We start from the raw sequence: 18,894 nt of genomic DNA on the forward strand, positions 1-18,894 counted from the left end.
CTTTTCATATTAAAACTATTAGAAAATATGTAAGCTGGGTTATGTTTTTCTCCCTCTAGTTTGCTTTGCTTTCTTTGAAGGTAGCCAGAATTTCTGACCTGATTGAGATTTGAAGGGCCATTGCTGAAATCCTGACCAGAATGGTGGGTTCTAAGTTTGAACTAAGGTACTAGATGTTAGGTTTCTTACATATTGCAAAAGCACTGGATCATCACGATCTTTTACTACTCCTTTCTCATTTATAACCTTCTTTTGTTTTATTTCCTCAGAAAATTGCTTTAGTTAATTTATTAGAAAACATTTTCTGTCCATTTTTTAACTAATGGCTTTAATTCAGTGCTTTCCTCCTATCCTTTAACATTTACTTTACACCTCTGACTGGAAAATGAGATCTAAACCACCATTCTACCCCAATACTTTTTGCCTTATGTGTTACATCTGTTCTGGTTAATTCTGTGAAATAGTTTTGGTGAAATGAAATACCTATAGCAGGGGGGAAATGCAGTTTTTCTGAGCCTTCAGATGAAGCAGAACCATATGTGATATATTCATTGTCATTTTTAAAAAAGCATTTATTAAAATACTTATTTCTGTATGGATTTGAGAAGAAAGTTACTACCTATACTTGTAGTAAGAAGAAGAAAAGAAAATTGAAAAGAAGAGAGGCAATGTAGGAAGTATGGATTTCCTTAGAGGGCCTTGTAGTATGTCACGCCTGGGTATCTCAAATTTATACAAGATAGAATTGGGATCAAAAATAGATGTCCAAAAGCTGGAATTATGGGTTAAACTAAGAGGATCAAATCCATGAGTAATAAACAAAATCTCATACTTGTTTTTAAAAAATAAATGACAAGGTATATGGCTAACATAGCCACTCATGTAAAAGAGACTTTGGATTTTCTTGCCTCTTTTCTTCATCTTTCCCCAAATCTGTGATTCCTTAAAAATTACTGACAGTTTGTTCAAGAGTCATGCCTTAAAGTGTTCGCTGAGTACTTTGAGCTCCCTGCGGCTGATGCTCATTTTCTTTTTCATCCCGAGTCTCCCCTGCTAGCCATTTTTATTCTGTTCTTTCCAGCCCAGTGACCATTCTTCTTGGTGGAGAAAACAAGTAAAAAAGTAGACTAAATTCAATGTAAATCGACAGTGTGAGGTAGTGAAGCCGAAGTAGCTAATGGAATTTTGATGGTTTGGAAGATGTGATTCCCTTTCACTGACACAAATTGAATTTCCTTTAAAACCATGGCCCAAAATTTATTATGTGCTCAGCCTTCTGGTGAAAAGGCTTTTGGCTAGAGTTGTCCTTGAGAGATGCACAGACCATTCGTTGCCAGACATAACCCACTTGATCAGAGCTATTGAAGCTTGGGTTCTGTTGCCATAGCTTTTGAGAACCTAAGGTAACCTCCATGTTAAGATTAGGCATCAGAGTATGACTTTGTTAATATTATTATCACTCTCAAATAAAACTTTGCATTTCACATAGTGTTTTCAGGTAACTTTTATAGACCTGTCTCATTTGATACAACTCTGGGAACCTTTTTCATTTTGCCTAAGAGGAAATAAGGGCTTGGAGTGATTTGTGATTTGACCAGTGTTTTGTATCAAATAAATGGCAAAGCTTAGAAGACTAAGAGGAAACAGAATAGTTACCTTCAGATTCTTGAAGGGCTTCCATATCTATAAGGAAGAATGCTACTTGTTTAGTTTAGCATCTAGGATCAATGAATAGAAATAAGATTCTAATTCAATATAAAAATAGTATTTTAACAATAGAATGATCTACTTTATTAAGCAGTGATGTAGTACAGATTAGATAACCACTTGTGAGAGGTGTTGTGGAACAGATGACATGAGTGGAAGGCTGGTCCATATGGACTCTTAAGATCTTTGACTGCTGAGATTGATTCTTAGTGAAAGAGGTTTAAGAACCATAAACAGACTCACATTAAGTTATATCCTTGAACCATTGAGAATGAATTTTTTAAAAATGCTATGTGATCATAACCTGTGCACTCTTTTCATTTTCAGCCAAAGATGTTACTTATATATGCCCATTCACTGGGGCTGTACGAGGAACTTTGACAGTTACAAATTACCGGTTATATTTCAAAAGCATGGAAAGGGTAAGACTTATACGATAAGATCCTGATCATGTTCCTGATGTTTCTAATTAAGATTATTTTGCTATGCAATGAATATAAATTTTTTCCCCTTAGTTTTGGTGAATAATGCCTTTTCTCCCTCCAATCCCCAGGATCCTCCATTTGTTTTAGATGCATCACTCGGTGTGATCAGTAGAGTGGAAAAAATTGGTGGTGCTTCTAGTCGAGGTGAAAATTCTTATGGACTAGAAACTGTGTGCAAGGCAAGTTTACTTATTTCTTCATTTTTGATTTGAAATTTTTTCTTAAAAGGCATATTTCATTTTTTTTCCAGAAAACAATGAAGTTCATTTTCAAAATAAAGCTGTGTAATATTAGTTAACTTCAGGAGTAGCACAGATAAAATTTGATAAGTAGCAGATAGGAGCTTAAATGTTTAATCATGTATAATGTACATGATAGTTTTTGAGGAACTGTATCCATAATAATGATTTGGTAGAAACAAAGTATACAAAAAAAGAAGCAGCAGCAGCAGCAAAGGAAAGAGTTCTCATTTGGATATTTACGTGTCAATCATTCACATTTTTTTTGTATCAAAAACCATTAGTGGCAGTTTTTCTACTGAAATTTAGAAGTCTTTAATGAATAATATTGGCAAAAATGAAAAAGTTGGTTCTCATTCTTCACCTTTTTTTCTCATAAACAGTGGTAGAAAAATAGGATATAATTTTTTTCCTTGAGTTGTAGCTATGCTAAAATGCAATGGTACTTGTAAAATATGCTAAAATTTAGACGCATTTGTCATATCTGAGCCATTTATTAATCTGTATTTTTTGCCTTTCATTGTTCCATTCAGTTGAAATTGAATCCCATCCCTGTAGTCTCATGTCTTTTATGTATTTATTTGGAGGGATACCCTGCCAGTTTATAGAAAGGAGGCTTATGGTTAGTGTTCTCTCTGGTGCCTACCTTAGTAATTTTTTTTGAGAAGTGTTTTGAAGTCCCCTTTAAAAAGTTCCTGTGAGTCTGATAGTTTTTTATGGCTTTCCCGTGAAGTGCTATTTTATTTTGTTAGGTGTCAAAGTAGAACCTTTTGTTTCCTTAGTAGTCTTTATATGGTCTAAAATGAGCCATGTTTTAAAAAAGAACTTCGAAAGAGTGAAGGGGACAAATGCTGCCTCATTCCTTATTTTTCAAAATGCTTTTCACTGTCATCTCAACAACCACCATCACTAGTTTGTTGTACTTCTAATAAGGTTAATAAAATAATTCTAAATTTCTTTGTTTATTATAAGAACATTTGTTGAAAAAAGAAAAAAAATAGGCATAGAGCCAGATTCATATCTGGAGTTATCTTAGATTCTTCCTTGAACTTGATATTCCATCCCCCTCCTATTGCTATCTCCTGTAGCTTGAATGCCTCCATCCCCATTTCACTATCAACTGTCAGAATTTCTTTCTTTTGTGCTCAGGGAGGGAGGGAACAAACATTTATTAAGTGCCTACTATATGCCAATACTAAGCACTTTACAGATATCCTATTTGATCCTCACAGCAGCTCTGGAATTATTGTTATTATCTCTGTTTTATAGTTGAGAAAACTGAGGCAGTGGTTAAGTGAATTGCCCAAGGTCACTCAGCTAGTAAATGTCTGAGATTCTGTCTCCAGTTCTATCTCCTCACAAATCCATTTCTGTTTTCCCTGGATTATTAGTGATCTGACCCTCTTCAAGTATGTTTTTACTTATCTGTGTATATGTTGCATCCCCCAGTATGTAAATGCAAATGCTTTGAGGGCATAGACTGTTCCATTATTGTCAGCACTTAGCTCAGGGGCTTACACATAGTTGATCACTTAATAAATACTTGTTGAAGCTTCCTTGGACAACTTTTTAAAGAGGTCTTACCCTAATTCCTAAAAAGTTCCTTAAATTCTTAGAAGGCAAAGTTGTCTCTTCTATGTTTAATGGTTTTTTATTTGGCGTGAGTTGCCATTTTAGATCTAATTTAGGATACAATCAAGTTGTATTTTTAACATGTTGCATATGTGCTTTATTATATTTGGATCTTCTTGGTATAATTAGTCATTGCAGAGAAGCAACATGGTAGTAATTAGAACACCGAACTTCTAGTCAGGAAGAACTGAAATAAAAATCTACCTCAAACACTTAGCAGATGGTGGCCCAGGCTGGGCATTTAACCTCTTTCAGATGATTTGTACTCATTTGTAAATAGGGGTACTAACACCTACCTTATAGGGTTGTTGTGATAAGAAGTTAATATATGTAAAGCACTGTATAAAGGTTAGCTATCTTATTTTAAGTTATGGAGCAGGTGTCAGTCTGTGGGTGGAGGGGTTCTTTACTAAGAGCTCTCTACACTGATGATATCATAGATCCAGTCCCACCCCCACCCCCCCAAGTCCCTCAAACCTTGTATATTAGGATATTTTTATAAAATGATACAGCTTTGGATAATCTGGTCTTGAAATTGTTGTTAGTTATTAATTAGCTGGAAGCATATTCAGAACTTGACCGTAAATCAAGGCATAAGCTTTGGCTTGAGCAACATATTCCTTCTTTAGGACAACAGTTTAAGATCATTCTAGATCTTTGAGCCTCACCTCTGGCATTGCCACCCGCAACTGAAAAACTTTCTGTTTTTAGCACTAGATGTTATAAAATTGCATAAAGCTGGGCATGGAATTGATGAAATAGAGACCCGTGAACAGCAGCAGTTTCCCCTAGTCCATCAGGAGGATGCTGAGTGAAAATGAGTGTCAGGGAGAACATAATGGACAAGAGAAGTTACAAGAATTAATTGGGAGAGACTCATGAAGGAGCTGTTCTCATTGGAGAGGCATAATGGGAAAAAGAAGAAAAAGACACATGATTTTGATATGTTATCATTTAGGATACTAGAATTCAGGTTGGATTATAAAACTTTGGCTGCTTGATTTAGTTCCTAAATCTTTTTCTAGGATATTCGGAATTTACGGTTTGCTCATAAACCAGAAGGACGAACTAGAAGATCCATATTTGAGAATCTAATGAAATATGCATTTCCCGTGTCCAATAACTTGGTAAGATGTTTCTTCTGCCACAGACATTCATATAGTAATTACTTTAAGGGTTTGTGATTTCATTTGTATGGATTTTTATTAACATTACAAATAGCTAATAGACTATCACTCTACTACTTTCTTCAAGATTTCTAAGAGTCTCTTGATTGCTAAATGTGATGGAGTTTTTTCAGTCTTTATCCTTCTTGACCTCTGTGGCATTTGATACCACTGATCCCTTCCTCTACCCGAAACCCTTTCTCCCCTGGGTTGTTTTGTTTGTTTGTTTGTTTTGAACTCCTCCTACCTTTTTGACTGTTCAATCTTAAGATGTCTTTGCATCATCAGTATCTCTTCCCATTAACCTTAGGCAACCACCAAAGTTCTGTTCTGAGTCCTCTTCTCTGTACCATCTTTCAGAGATTCCCTCATCTCCCATGAGTTCATCATTATACAAATGACTTCCAAAGGCTGTATATCCAGCTTAGTTTCAGACTCAGCATGTCCAAAACAAAACTTTTATTCACCCAAACCTAAACTTTTTCCTTTCTTCCCTGTGTTTTATCAAGGACACCCCAATATTTCCAGTTATTCCATTCTTAACCTTGGAGTGGCCAATCTCATGAGGAGCCCTCCAAACTTTCAGTGGGTCAGTCAGGTCTTCACTTGAAGCTTTTTCAGCTGGTTAGGGCTTATCTAGCCTTGTGATTTACAGGCAGACCATTCCAATATCCAGTTTTACCTCCACCATAGGACCTAACATCAGGGTAGAACTTGAGTGAGGATTTTTTTAATAAGAAAAAACAGAAAAATCTTTCTCTTTAGAGCATTTTTGAGATGAAAAATAACATGCATATTCATATATAAAGTTAAAGTAGAGCTTATTCTATCAAAATGTTTGGTGGTAGCATAACACTTTGGTTTTCATTATTTAAAAATTAGAAATTAGTATCCATTTATGTACCTTCTGGTAGAATACTTTCATTAACTTATAATCTACTTAAATTCCTAATACATGTGATATTATATGTTAATTAAATTTTTAAAAAATACCTTTTTGCATACTTTTTATTATTTAAATGAAGATATAACAAAATATTTTACAAACCTTTTGTCTCTGTAATTCCGGAAGAGGAACTGAAATAAAGCATATGCCTAAGTGTATTTGGCTATGCTCATTATATATTTCTGATCAGATGTATTGAGAGTCATGATATGGTTTGTCATGTATGCAGTTAAGTTATAACAAGATAAATGGTAGATCTTGATAAGCAGCTTACTTTTATTACTCTTTTGCAGCCTCTTTTTGCATTTGAATACAGAGAAGTATTTTCAGAAAATGGATGGAAATTGTATGACCCTCTTTTGGAATATCGAAGGCAGGTAAGCCCTTCCCTTCTTTGAACTTGATTAGTAGAATAAAAACTTGTCATTCAACTAATAATTTTGGGCCATTACTTTGGCCCATCAGGAGATTTTTATCTGCTTTTTCACATTGTGTTAAAGATCTTCTGTGAATCTTTGTTGACCAAAGAAGAGTTTTAAAAACAAATCTGATTCTTTCAAGGATATTGAATAGTTTTTAGATTAAAAGAAATGAAGTTGGTTTTGACATTCAGTATTGGTCACTCAGATTATTTTGATTCTGCATTTTATATTCTGAGAAATAGGTTAGATTATTTTTTAGGTACATATTAAGTTTAGGGAAAATGATACTTAAAATACAGAGTATTATTGAGGTAAAGATGTTATTGATTGATTTGGCTGAATTGGTTAATCACCCCAGAATGGTTCCATACTTTTTCTTTGACACCAGTTCTCTAGTCAGAGGTTCATAGAGTTGGAAGGACTCTCCAGCTCTTTATAATATCCCTAAAAGTAGTTATCCAGCCAAGAGGAAGACCTGCCTTACTAGAGGACTTTACTGCCTACTCAGATAGCCTGCCTGTTTCAATTTCTGACAGTTCTGACTGTAGGAAATTACTCTTTAAATTGAATCCTATTCTGCCTTTTTTTTACATCTACCTTTTTGACTTAGTTTTATCCTCTGGCACCAAGCAAAATAATTATTTGTCACTACAAGAGTGGTATAGTGGATAAAGTATTAGGCACAGAGTCAGAAAGACCTGAGTGTGAATCCTTCTTCTCACATTTACTAATTGTATGATCACAGACAAGTCATTGAACTTTTCTGAGCATCAGATCAACTGCGTTTCCTTCTCTGGACTTTGCCACAACATTAGCCCTTTCTCCTTCCTCTCTCATGGTTCTTTTTTCCCATTGGTGATTTCTTCCTCAAATTTCCATTTTGAGGAAGGGCCCAGACCAACCATTCCTCATTCTCAGTATTTGGACAGTGTGTCCTCCTGCAGGTAGTTCTTTCCTCCACCTTCTTTCAGCTTCTTTTTATGGGTGACCTTGCCCTATTAGAATTGTAAACTTCTTGAGAGCAAGAACAGCTTTTCTTTTTGTTTGTATTTGTATCCTCAGTGCTTAGTGTAGTTCCTGGCACATAGTAAATGGTTAATAAATGCTTGTTGACTTAATTTGTGAAAAAGATTATCACGTGTATGATGTCAAGTGCTGACTTTGAATCAGTGAACAAAAGAACTGTAATTAAAAGAATTCAGCAAGTTTAATTTTCTAGATCACTTGAGACTTCATATAATAAATATAATGTCTTCACTTAATAAATGCTTTATTCATTCTTTTCCACCTTTCCTTGGATTTTCCTTCCTGTGGAAGAGTGTATCACAAATAGTTCTGGGCCAACTGTTTTTTCTATGTCACCTATAAAAGTGCTCTTTTCCAAAAACATTTTCAGTCTGGCTGACTACATGTTTTTCAGTTGGTGGATAATCTTTTTTTGGTGGGTGGGGTGGGAACCATGTTGGTTGGAAATTGAATCAATGGTGTTTTAGAATCACCATCCCTGAAGCATAAGGGGTATACGTATCTTTGTTTTAGGAACCAGGGCTCATCTGTGAGAGTAAGAGTTGAAAAAACAATCCCATGTATAAGGTAGCTCTTGGGATATGGAGGTGAAGGCACTAGCATCCTGACTAAATCACAAATCTACAAAGATTTGAGTATATGACAGTGTGCATTTAATTAGCCAACTAATGTTTGTTAAAGCCCTCCCTCTTAGTTATACATTGTTTCATAAGAAAATAAAAATAAGAGTATGTTTTGATCAGTTATCTAAAACTTAAAACGTTGTTTAAAACCTCATTATGGATTCACAGACTCAAAGCAGTAGCAGCAAACAGCTGTTTGGGAAGATCAGAGGAGTTTGCTGCTACGACCTGGATTCAAACATTTTTGTTAATGCTACTTATGATGTACAGGAATAGGAAATAAGTAAGTTAAGTGCCTACTATATTTAGACACTGTGAATACAAAAACTATTGAACAATCTTTAACCTAAAGGATTGAAGACATAATCTTTGTCTAACAATCTCTTTGGGGAAATAAGAACTATATGCAGAAAATAAAATTTTATAGCCAATTATTAAACAGAACAATTTAGTAGTTTATATAAGCTCCCTGAAGATAGAAACAGATATTCATTTTTTTTTCTATTTTCCAGGAGCACCTGGCACATACTGTGCATTGAATAGACATTGTTTAGTTGGTTGGATGAATAGGTTGTATAATTTATTATCAGGATGAAAGAATTTTATATTATAGATTTTTAAGTGAGACTACATAAACCTAAAAGCCAAGTTAGTATAGGCATGCTATCATCTCGGTAGCTGAGAGGCTGCACCACGAAGGTAAGAAGGACTGCCTTGAATATTAATAATCCCTGGCTCAGGATTGGTGTGTTTGCTTCTCTTTTGTTTCCCTTGGAACTTTTGGCTAGGTAATAACTTACCAGTTGTTTTATTTAAAATGTAGGGGATTCCCAATGAAAGTTGGAGAATTACAAAGATTAACGAACGTTATGATTTGTGTGATACGTATCCCTCCCTCCTGGTTGTGCCAGCAAATATTCCAGATGAGGAACTGAAGAGAGTGGCGTCTTTCAGATCAAGGGGCCGTATTCCAGTAAGTTTGAAGCTTTCTGTGGTTTTGTAAATGTCTTTGTGTTATACATTAGAGATTAGAGAATGGTAGAATTTGAGATTTCACACAGATAACAAAGCAGAGGCAGAGGTGGAGGATAAAGGTAGTTGTAGTAGTAGCACTTTTACTAGCGATATTGAAGAACAGGTTATTTAGGAAAACTAATGCTAAAGAAAAAACTTAAAGAAACAGTCTGTGAGGATATTATGGTGATTGCTAAATCCTAGGAAAAATTGCTAGCATTTTCCCTCAAAAACAAAGTCCAGTGAATTATTCACAGTTTCTTTATTTTAAATTCATTCTTTATTCTCAGTGATGAACACTCTCCCCTTAAGGCCTAGATCTGGTGATGAAAACTATTAAGTGGCCGTACAAATTTGTATTCAGTGACTGGGTAATGAAATGTCACCTTCTAGAAAGATCAGCTAGAATTATTTTTTTAAAAAATTGAGTACAGTATTCACAGCATCTGAAGTCTGTATATTTCAGAAGTGTCTTTTGCAAGAAATCTGAGACTAGAACTGTCTCATTTCTATTTTGTATCTTTTCTAGTAGTAATATTTTGTATACTGCAGCACAGCTATGACTCATAAATTAGTAATAATGTTGTTTCCTTTCTGGCAGAGTTTGCCTAGGAAAAGTGTGTTGAACATCTGCATTCATGTTTACACAGCCAGAGTTTGGCTTTGGGTAGAAAATTGACACCCAGAGTGTGGTACTTCAGAGGAAAATGGGAAATAGGGAACTATATAAAAGGTTTGTCCCTTATTTCCCTCCATTCTTTAAGGTTTTATCATGGATTCATCCTGAAAGTCAAGCAACAATCACACGATGTAGCCAGCCCATGGTTGGAGTGAGTGGGAAGAGAAGCAAAGAGGATGAAAAATATCTTCAAGCCATCATGGATTCTAATGCTCAGTCCCATAAAATCTTCATTTTTGATGCACGACCAAGTGTGAATGCTGTTGCTAATAAGGTGAGATTATCTTTTTCTCTCTGTTATTAGGTAAACTATAATAACTGTTTCATGAGTTGATGTTTCAAATGTGTAATTTCAAAGAATTTAAGAAGAGGCCTTACAGAGTTAAGAGGTATTACATGCAGCATAGTCTTTCCTCTTGACTAAATTTGAAATTTGGGTGAGTTCTCATTTATATTTGAAGAATCACATATTTCACATTACCCGGATTATGAAAGCATAGTTTCCATATTAGTACTAGAAGAATCATTATATGCAGGCCTTTTCCTTAGGAATGGAGTTTGGGTCCTCCCTAAATCAGAGGTAAATTAATTTTAAAAGCTTGTGTTTCACCTTGGGGGAAAGGATTCCTTGTAGCCTCCTGTGTTGTTTTTTTTTGTTTTTTGTTTTGCTTTTGATGTCTAACAGTGATATTTACAATATTAGAGAAATAGGGTTTGTGAGTTTATCAAACATTCCATTTAACTAAGAGTTAATGATCAATAGAGCTTCTCTTCCAACTGACATGCCATGGAACTTTACGTGGATTCCGTGATGCTGAATTTTGAGACTGTCAAAGTAAGATCTAATCCTCCTCTTTGGTGCTTTCTGTTTGTCTTTTCAGCTGCTAATAGGGAATGGGAAAGTTGGTACAGGGCTGAAGACAGGCAAATGTATCAGTTTTCAGAAGAGAAAAGGGAGTGAATTTTTCAAAGTGTAAAACATGAACTTGGCAAAATTTTAGAATACATTTTTTTCTTTTTTTTTTTAAATTTTATTTTATTATTATTTTTTAATGTTTTACAATCACTGCCATAAAATTAAGATTTTATCCCCCCCACACTTAGCCCACACTACCCCCCTCCCTCCCCATGACTGCATACAATTGTGTGTAGGTTCTACATATACTTTCCTATTGAGTACATTTTCACTATAGTCATGCTATGTAGTCGAACTAAAATAAATGGAAGAAATCATATAACAAATCAAAACATGATACACAAAAGCACACACACACACACACAAACATGATCTGCTACATTCTGCGAATGACTTCCATATTTCTTTCTCTGAGTGTGGAACGCATTTTGCCTTAAAAAACCACCACTGGGATTTTTTTTTAAATAAGTTCTTGCGTTATTACGAAATTCCAAGTCTACCAGAAAAAACTCTCACACACTGTGGTCGTTGCTGTGCACAAAGTTCTCCTGCTTCTGCTCCTTTCACCCAGCATCAGATCATATAAGTCCTTCCAGGCCTCTCTGAAGTCTTCTTGTTCATCATTTCTTATGGTACAATAGCACTCCATTTCATTCATATACCATAATTTATTCAGCCATTCCCCAATTGATGGGCATCCCCTTGACTTCCAGTTTTTGGCAACTACAAAGAGTGCTGCTATAAATATTTTTGTACATGTGGGACCCTTTCCCATTTTTATGATCTCTTGGGGATACAGTCCTAGCAGCGATATTGCTGGGTCAAAGGGTATGCACATTTTTGTAGCCCTTTGGGCATAGTTCCAAATTGCTCTCCAGAATGGTTGGATGAGCTCACAGCTCCACCGACAATGAATTAGTGTTCCAACTCTCCCACATCCTCTCCAGCATTTATCATTTTATTGTTCTGTCATGTTTGCCAATCTTATGGGTGTGATGTGGTACCTCAGAGTTGTTTTGATTTGCATCTCTCTAATCAAAAGTGATTTAAAGCATTTTTTCATATGATTATAGATATCTTTAATTTCTTCTTCTGAAAATTGCCTGTTCATATCCTTTGACCATTTATCAATTAGGGAATGACTTGTATGATTATACATTTGAGTCAGTTCTCTATATATTCTAGAAATGAGGCCTTTATCCCCGAGCTTAGCCATAAAAATTCTTTCCCAATTTACTACATCCCTCCGAATTTTGGTTGCATTGGGTTTGGTTGTGCAAAAACTTCTCAGTTTAATATAATCAGAATTATCCATTTTGCATTTCATAATGCTTTCTATCTCCTTTAGTAAAAAATTCTTCCCTTCTCCATAAATCTGATAAATACACTATTCCTTGCTTCTCCAGTTTATTCATGGTATCAGTCTTTATACCTAAATCATGTACCCATTTGGATTCTTGTGTACGGTGTCAGGCATGGGTCTATGCCTAATTTCCGCCACACTGTTATCCAGTTTTCCCAGCAATTTTTGTCAAACAGTGAGTTCCTATCCCAGAAGCTGGGGTCCTTGGGTTTATCAAACAGGAGGTTGCTATATTCCTTGCCTACTGTGTCTTGAGTGCCAGGTCTATTCCACTTGTCTACCTCTCTGTTTCTTAGCCAATACCAAGTGGTTTTGATAATTGCTGCTTTATAGTACAATTTGAGGTCTGGTAGTGCTAGGCCACCTTCCCAAGCATTTCTTTTCATTAGTCCCTTTGATATTCTGGACCTTTTGTTCTTCCAAATGAATTTTGATATTATTTTATCTAGCTCTAGAAAATAATTATCTGATAGTTTAATTGGTATGGCACTAAATAAGTAAATTAATTTAGGTAGAATTGTCATTTTTATTATATTAGCACGGTCTACCCATGAGCAACTGATGTTTTTCTACTTACTTAAATCTGACTTTATTTGTGCAAAAAGTGTCTTGTAATTGTGTTCATATAATCCCTGGGTTTGTTTTGGCAGGTAAACTCCTAAGTATTTTATAGTGTCTACCCTAGCTTTAAATGGGATTTCTCTTTCTATCTCTTGCTGTTGGACTTCGTTGCTAGTATATAGGAATGCAGAAGATTTGTGTGGGTTTATTTTGTAACCTGCAACTTTGCCAAAGTTGTTTATTATTTCAAAGTAGTTTTTTATTTGAATCTCTGGGATTCTCTAAGTAAATCATCATATCATCTGCAAAGAGTGATAACTTAGTTTCTTCTTTGGCTATTCTTATTCCTTCAATATCTTTATCCTGTCTAATTGCTACAGCTAACATTTCTAGTACCATATTGAATAATAGTGGTGATAATAGACATCCTTGTTTCACCCTTGATCTTATTGGGAATGCATCTAGCTTATCCCCATTGCATATAATGCTTGCTGAAGGTTTTAGATAGATGTAGCTTATTATTTTATGGAAAGTTCCCTTTATTCCTACGTTCTCCGGTGTTTTTAATAGGAATGGGTGCTGTATTTTGTCAAAAGCTTTTTCTGCATCTATTGAGAAAATCATGTGGTTTTTGTTAGCTTTGTTGTTGATGTGATCGATAATGCTAATAGTTTTCCTAATATTGAACCGGCCCCGCATTCCTGGTATGAATCCTAGCTGATCATAATGTATTAATCTCATGATAAGATGCTGTATTCGTTTTGCTAAAATCTTATTTAAAATTTTTGCATCCTATATTCATTAGGGAAACTGGTCTATAATTTTCTTTCTCTGTTTTGTCTCTTCCTGGTTTGGGTATCAAAACCATATTTGTGTCATAGAAAGAATTTGGGAGGACTCCTTCTTCCCCAATTTTCAAAAATAATCTATATAGTATTGGAATTAACTGTTATTTAAATGTTTGATAGAATTTACTTGTGAATCCATCTGGCCCTGGAGATTTTTTCCTAGGGAGTTCATTGATGGCTTGTTCAATTTCTTTTTCTGAGATGGGGTTGTTTAAGTATTCAACTTCCTCTTCTGTTAATCTGGGCAATTTGTATTTTTTAAAATATTCATCCATCTCGTTTAGATTATCGAATTTGTGGGCATAAAGTTGGGCAAAGTAGTTTCTAATTATTGTTTTAATTTCCTCCTCATTGGAGGTGAGTTCACCCCTTTCATTTTTAATATTAGTAATTTGATTTTCTTCTTTCTTTTTTTTAATCAAATTGACCAAAGGTTTATCAATTTTCTTGGTTTATTCATAAAACTAAGTCTTAGTTTTATTTATTACTTCAGTAGTTTTCTTACTCTCAATTTTATTTATCTCTCCTTTAGTTTTCAGTATTTCTAATTTGGTATTTACTTGGGGATTTTCAATTTGTTCTTTTTCTAGCTTTTTCAACTGCAAGCCCAAGTCATTGATCTCCTCTTTCTCTATTTTATTTATGTAGGCTAGAATACATTTTTAAAGAGATGGTTTTGTGTGCCTGTAGAAGAAAAATGGCAATGACTAAGGGCCACTGTTGGATAATCAAGAATACTGGGTTTACCTTATTTTTTTGGAAAGAGTTATTAGACTAGCCTGGTGCAGTGAGTAGACCACTGAGCTTGTAGTGTGGAAGACTTGAGTTCATGTCTTGCTTCAGCCCTTCTTAGATGTGTGACTCTAGGTAATTCACTTAGCCCCTATTTGCCTAAGTTTCTTAGCTATAAAATGGGGATAATAATAGTATTCACCTCATGAAGTCTGAGTACAAAGTTGTATACAGGGGTTCAAAAAACAGATTCTACACATAAAAAATAGAAGAGGCACAGCCAATCAGCAGCACTTCATATAAAAGAAATCTGGGCTACTGAATGCTCAATATGAGTCAAAAGTATGATGCAGCAGTAAAAACATCTAACATAAGCTTAGGCTACATTAACAGAAACATAGTGTCCAGTATAAGGTGGGTGATGGTACCATTGTACTTTGTCCTGCTCGGAACAAACATGAAGTATTGTGGGTCCTACATGTTAGGAAAATGGTTCTGCCTTCCTTCTAGGTCCTGCATATGAGGAAATATATTGAAAAACTGGAGCAAATACCAAGGAAAGAAACCAGAATTGCCAAGGGATTGGAAATGATGCTATATGAATGACAGAATTTGAGAATTGGAAAGGGTCTCAGCAGCTATCTATACCCATACACCAAAGAAACTCCTTGCTTTTATATAAGTGACACTGAAGACCTTTAAAGAAGGGAAAACCACCACCAAAACTACCAAAGGCAGACCTGTCCATTTTTTAAAAAATTAAATTATTTTATTTGTTTTCAGTGTTCTACAATCACTTCCATATATCTTAGATTTTTTTCCCCTCCCTCCCCCTCCTTCTCCACTCCTTCTCTGAGATGGTATACACTTTTATATAAGTTGTACATGTATATTCCTATTAAATACATTTTCACCTTAGTTATGTTGCATAGAAGAATTAAAATGAATGGGAGAAATCATAAAACAAAATAAAACAAAACATAATATTGAAGAAAATGGTCTGCTTCATTCTGTGATCAAATTCCATAGTTCATTCTTGGGATGTGGAAAGCATTTTGCCTCAAGAGTACACTGGGAATTTTGTAAGTCCTTGTATTACTATGAAGGACTAAGTCTACCAGAAAAATTCCTCACACACTGTGGTTGTTGCTGTGTACAGAGTTCTCCTGGTTCTGCTTCTTTAACTCAGCATCAGTTCATGTAAGTCTTTCCAGTCCTCTCTGAAGTCTTCCTGTTCATCATTTCTTATAGCACAGTGGTATTCCATTACATTCATGTACCACAATTTATTCAGCCATTCCCCAATCGATGGGCATCCCCTTGATTTCCAGTTTTTGGCCACCACAAAGAAAACTGCTATAAATATTTTTGTCCATGTGAAACCCTTTCCCATTTTTATGATGTCTTAGGGATACAGTCCTAGAAGTGGTATTGCTGAGTCAAAGGGTATGCATATTTTTGTAACCCTTAGGGCATAGTTCCAAATTACTCTCCAGAATGGTTGGATCAGCTCACAGCTCCACCAACAATGAATTAGTGTTCCAACTCTCGCACATCTTCTCCAACATTTATTATCTTCCTGTTCTGTCATGTTAGCCAGTCTGTTAGGTGTGATGTGGTACCTCAGAGTTGTTTTGGTTTGCATCTCTCTAATCAATAGTCATTTAGAGCATTTTTTCATATGACTAGATAGACAATTTCTTCCTCTGAAAACTGCCTGTTCATATCCTTTGACCATTTTTCAATTGGGGAATGACTTGTATTCTTGTACATTTGATGCAGTTTTCTATTATTTTAGAAATTAAGGCCTTTCCATTTTTTTGACAACTCTAATTCTCTAATTGTTAAAAAAATTTTCCTTCTGTGAAACCTAAATTGGTCTCTTCGCAATTGCTACTCATAGCTCCTGGTCCTATTCTCTGGGACCATCACAATGTGTGACTGCCCTTTAAGTACTTGATGATAACTATTATATATCCTTTTGAATCTTCTTTTCTCTAGGCTAACATGCCTAGTTTCTTCAGTTAGTCTTCATGTTATGGACTCAAGGCCCTGCCCCCTTCTGGTTGCCTTCCTGTCAATGCCCTCCAGTTTTATCAGTATCCTTCCAAAAGCTGGTGCCCAGATCTAAACACAGTACTCTGACTGAGGTCTGATGAGGGCACAATTCAGTGTGACTGTCACTTCTCTATTCCTAGAATCTGTACCTCTCTTGATGTAGTGTAGGATTGTATTAGTTTTTTTGACTACTCCATCACATTGTTGACTTATATTGAGCTTGCAGTCCACTAAAACCCTCATTCAGTCTTCACACATTTTTCAGCTGTATCTGCCAAATGGTCTAGGCCACAGGAAGCAGCTACTTTGACATGTTGTTGCGGTTTTTCTCTTGCTATGGCCTGGAAACTTTTAAATACAGAATACTAAGGTAATGATTGCCTTTTCTATAGATGAAGAACTAGGCATGGCAGTGAGTTACATTAAAGGAGTCTTGAATATTTAAATCAAAGAGAAGAGGAAATGTAAACAGGGTTATTACCCTTCCTGTATCTATCTATGAAGTCACCCTGAACATGGTGCACTCTAAAATGATTTGTGGTGGCTATAAAGGACTGATGGTGGAAAGCCACTTCAAGTGCACAGTCTATGAGCACCTGTGAGGGCAAAGGCCTTCACAAAAAGTACAAAATAATTCTGTCGGAATTCCTTATCCTCTATATAGGTTTCCCATTGCTCTTGGCTTCAATAGATGAGACCTGTGGTTTTTTCTCATCTTTAGGTGGGTGCCGTATTGGAGCTTACTGCTACTCACCTCATGAAATCTGACTGCTGTACAGGCACAAACTAGTGAGACTTCCCCAAACCAGTAGCACTAGTTCACAGGATCCCATTGTTACCTTGGTAAACAACGTAGGTGAAAGTATGGCTACTCTTTCACAGTCCACTGGGTATTGAAGTTACAATGATGAGGAGCATGGTAAAAAGAGAAGTAGAGTGAGCTTGTCATTCTCTCAGCCATGCTGCATCGGGGAAAAGAGTAACTCTAGATATTAGCCCTGAAATGGAGGTCCCCTCTCTCTGAGCAAGTGCAGAAGATAGTCATGGAGTCCTCCCTGTAGCTGGAGGACAGACCACTTTCTTACAAATTGTCTGGTAACTCTCTTTGAGATTTCCATATGACAGAAGAATTGGACCCTCTCTCCAGGGAATTTTATTCCCTACAGATGCCATTTAGGTGGTTGAAACTCCATGGACCCTTCTCATCAGGGTTTGGGGTTAAGGAAGCTGTTTTATTCCCACATCTTTTACGAGAAACAGATCCCCACTTGATTGAATCTTTCCCTCAGATGTTGTCTATGAGCTTCTCTCATGAGAATGTCTAACTGTACTCCAAGGCTCATGCATAACAGACAACAGTTTTCATGTTACCTCTCCCACACTTTCTGTTTTACAACTGCACTGACCTAGATAGTCTCAACTCCTCTGGAAGTTGAGCTTGTCTCTATAAAGTTTCTTATTTCTGTATTCAATCATATATGAAGCCATGTGAGTTCACATTTTGCTTGAACCATTACCAGAGTAATGACCTTACCCCTTTAAGGGGTGGTAATGTCAGTTTTTAATCCTGTGGTTTCTCTCTTGCTTTCCATGATCTTCAGATATCACTGTCAGTAATCCAGCAGTCACATCTGTATCCCCTCTGTCCTCTCCTCTTTCTTGTCTCTTCTCTCACATTTCACATCTTTTGCTCATACAGATTTTAAGCTTGTTTTACCCAACTGCAGTTATCTCAGTTTTCACTATTACCCCCACAATGTTTAGCAACCTGAGAGGAGTAACAGAGAAACCTCATGTAAATACTGCCCCGGATGAAGCTATTAGGTGGGGAGTGCCAGGAAGGTTAGTAGAGTGAGGTATAGTTTAGAGATTAGGCAGTGATGAGCAAATCATGTAAGTGGCAGCCCATAGAGTTTAGGGATAGTGTGCAAGTGTATAAAGCCAGAGTAAAGGAGATGTCTTAGGAAGAGAGTAAGAAGGTATGAAGGTGCAAGATATTCTGATGATATTAAAGAGGAAAGAAGGAAACAAACATTTAAGTTGTGTGCCAGACAGTGTGCAGGATGGTAGGCATACAAATCCAAGCAGAAAGATAGTCTCTGCTCACAAGGAGCTATTTATATTCTAGGGAGAGGGGAAAACAAACACACAAACACATGAGAGAGAGTTGAAAAGCTGAGGAAAAGGAAAGTGCATGTTGTAAGGTCATGGATTTGAAGTGCAGAAAGTCAGAAACAGAGATGGGGACAGTGAAGGAAGACCCCAAAATGAAGGCATCAGAGGAGCTCCCCAGTAAGAGAAGGGGAGCCGTCCTTGTGGAAGGATCTTCTAGGGGAGCAGGCCTCAGGCTGGGAGAGAAGTTCTAGGATGAGCCAGCTAAAGAGGAGGACTGAGGGGGGAATGAAGAACAATTTTACTCTGAGAGAACAGAAGAGGTTTGAAAGTTACCAGAAATTGGTGTTTTGAGATCTGCCTCT

At 36.1% G+C, this 18,894-nt stretch overlaps 1 protein-coding gene across 2 annotated transcripts in view; it reads left to right on the top strand.

Moving 5' to 3' along the window:
• Positions 1 to 18,894, top strand: part of MTMR2 (myotubularin related protein 2) — a 126,360-nt gene that overhangs the window by 79,848 nt on the left and 27,618 nt on the right. For both annotated transcript variants that reach the window (XM_072616390.1, XM_072616391.1), the window contains 6 exons: positions 2,035 to 2,129; positions 2,261 to 2,371; positions 5,089 to 5,190; positions 6,469 to 6,552; positions 9,070 to 9,219; positions 10,025 to 10,213. In XM_072616390.1, coding sequence (XP_072472491.1) covers positions 2,035 to 2,129; positions 2,261 to 2,371; positions 5,089 to 5,190; positions 6,469 to 6,552; positions 9,070 to 9,219; positions 10,025 to 10,213 — 731 coding nt within the window. The remainder of the gene's footprint in view (positions 1 to 2,034; positions 2,130 to 2,260; positions 2,372 to 5,088; positions 5,191 to 6,468; positions 6,553 to 9,069; positions 9,220 to 10,024; positions 10,214 to 18,894) is intronic.

This window comes from Notamacropus eugenii, chromosome 5, assembly GCF_028372415.1.
Source record: "Notamacropus eugenii isolate mMacEug1 chromosome 5, mMacEug1.pri_v2, whole genome shotgun sequence".
In the NCBI taxonomy this organism is placed as follows: domain Eukaryota; kingdom Metazoa; phylum Chordata; class Mammalia; order Diprotodontia; family Macropodidae; genus Notamacropus; species Notamacropus eugenii.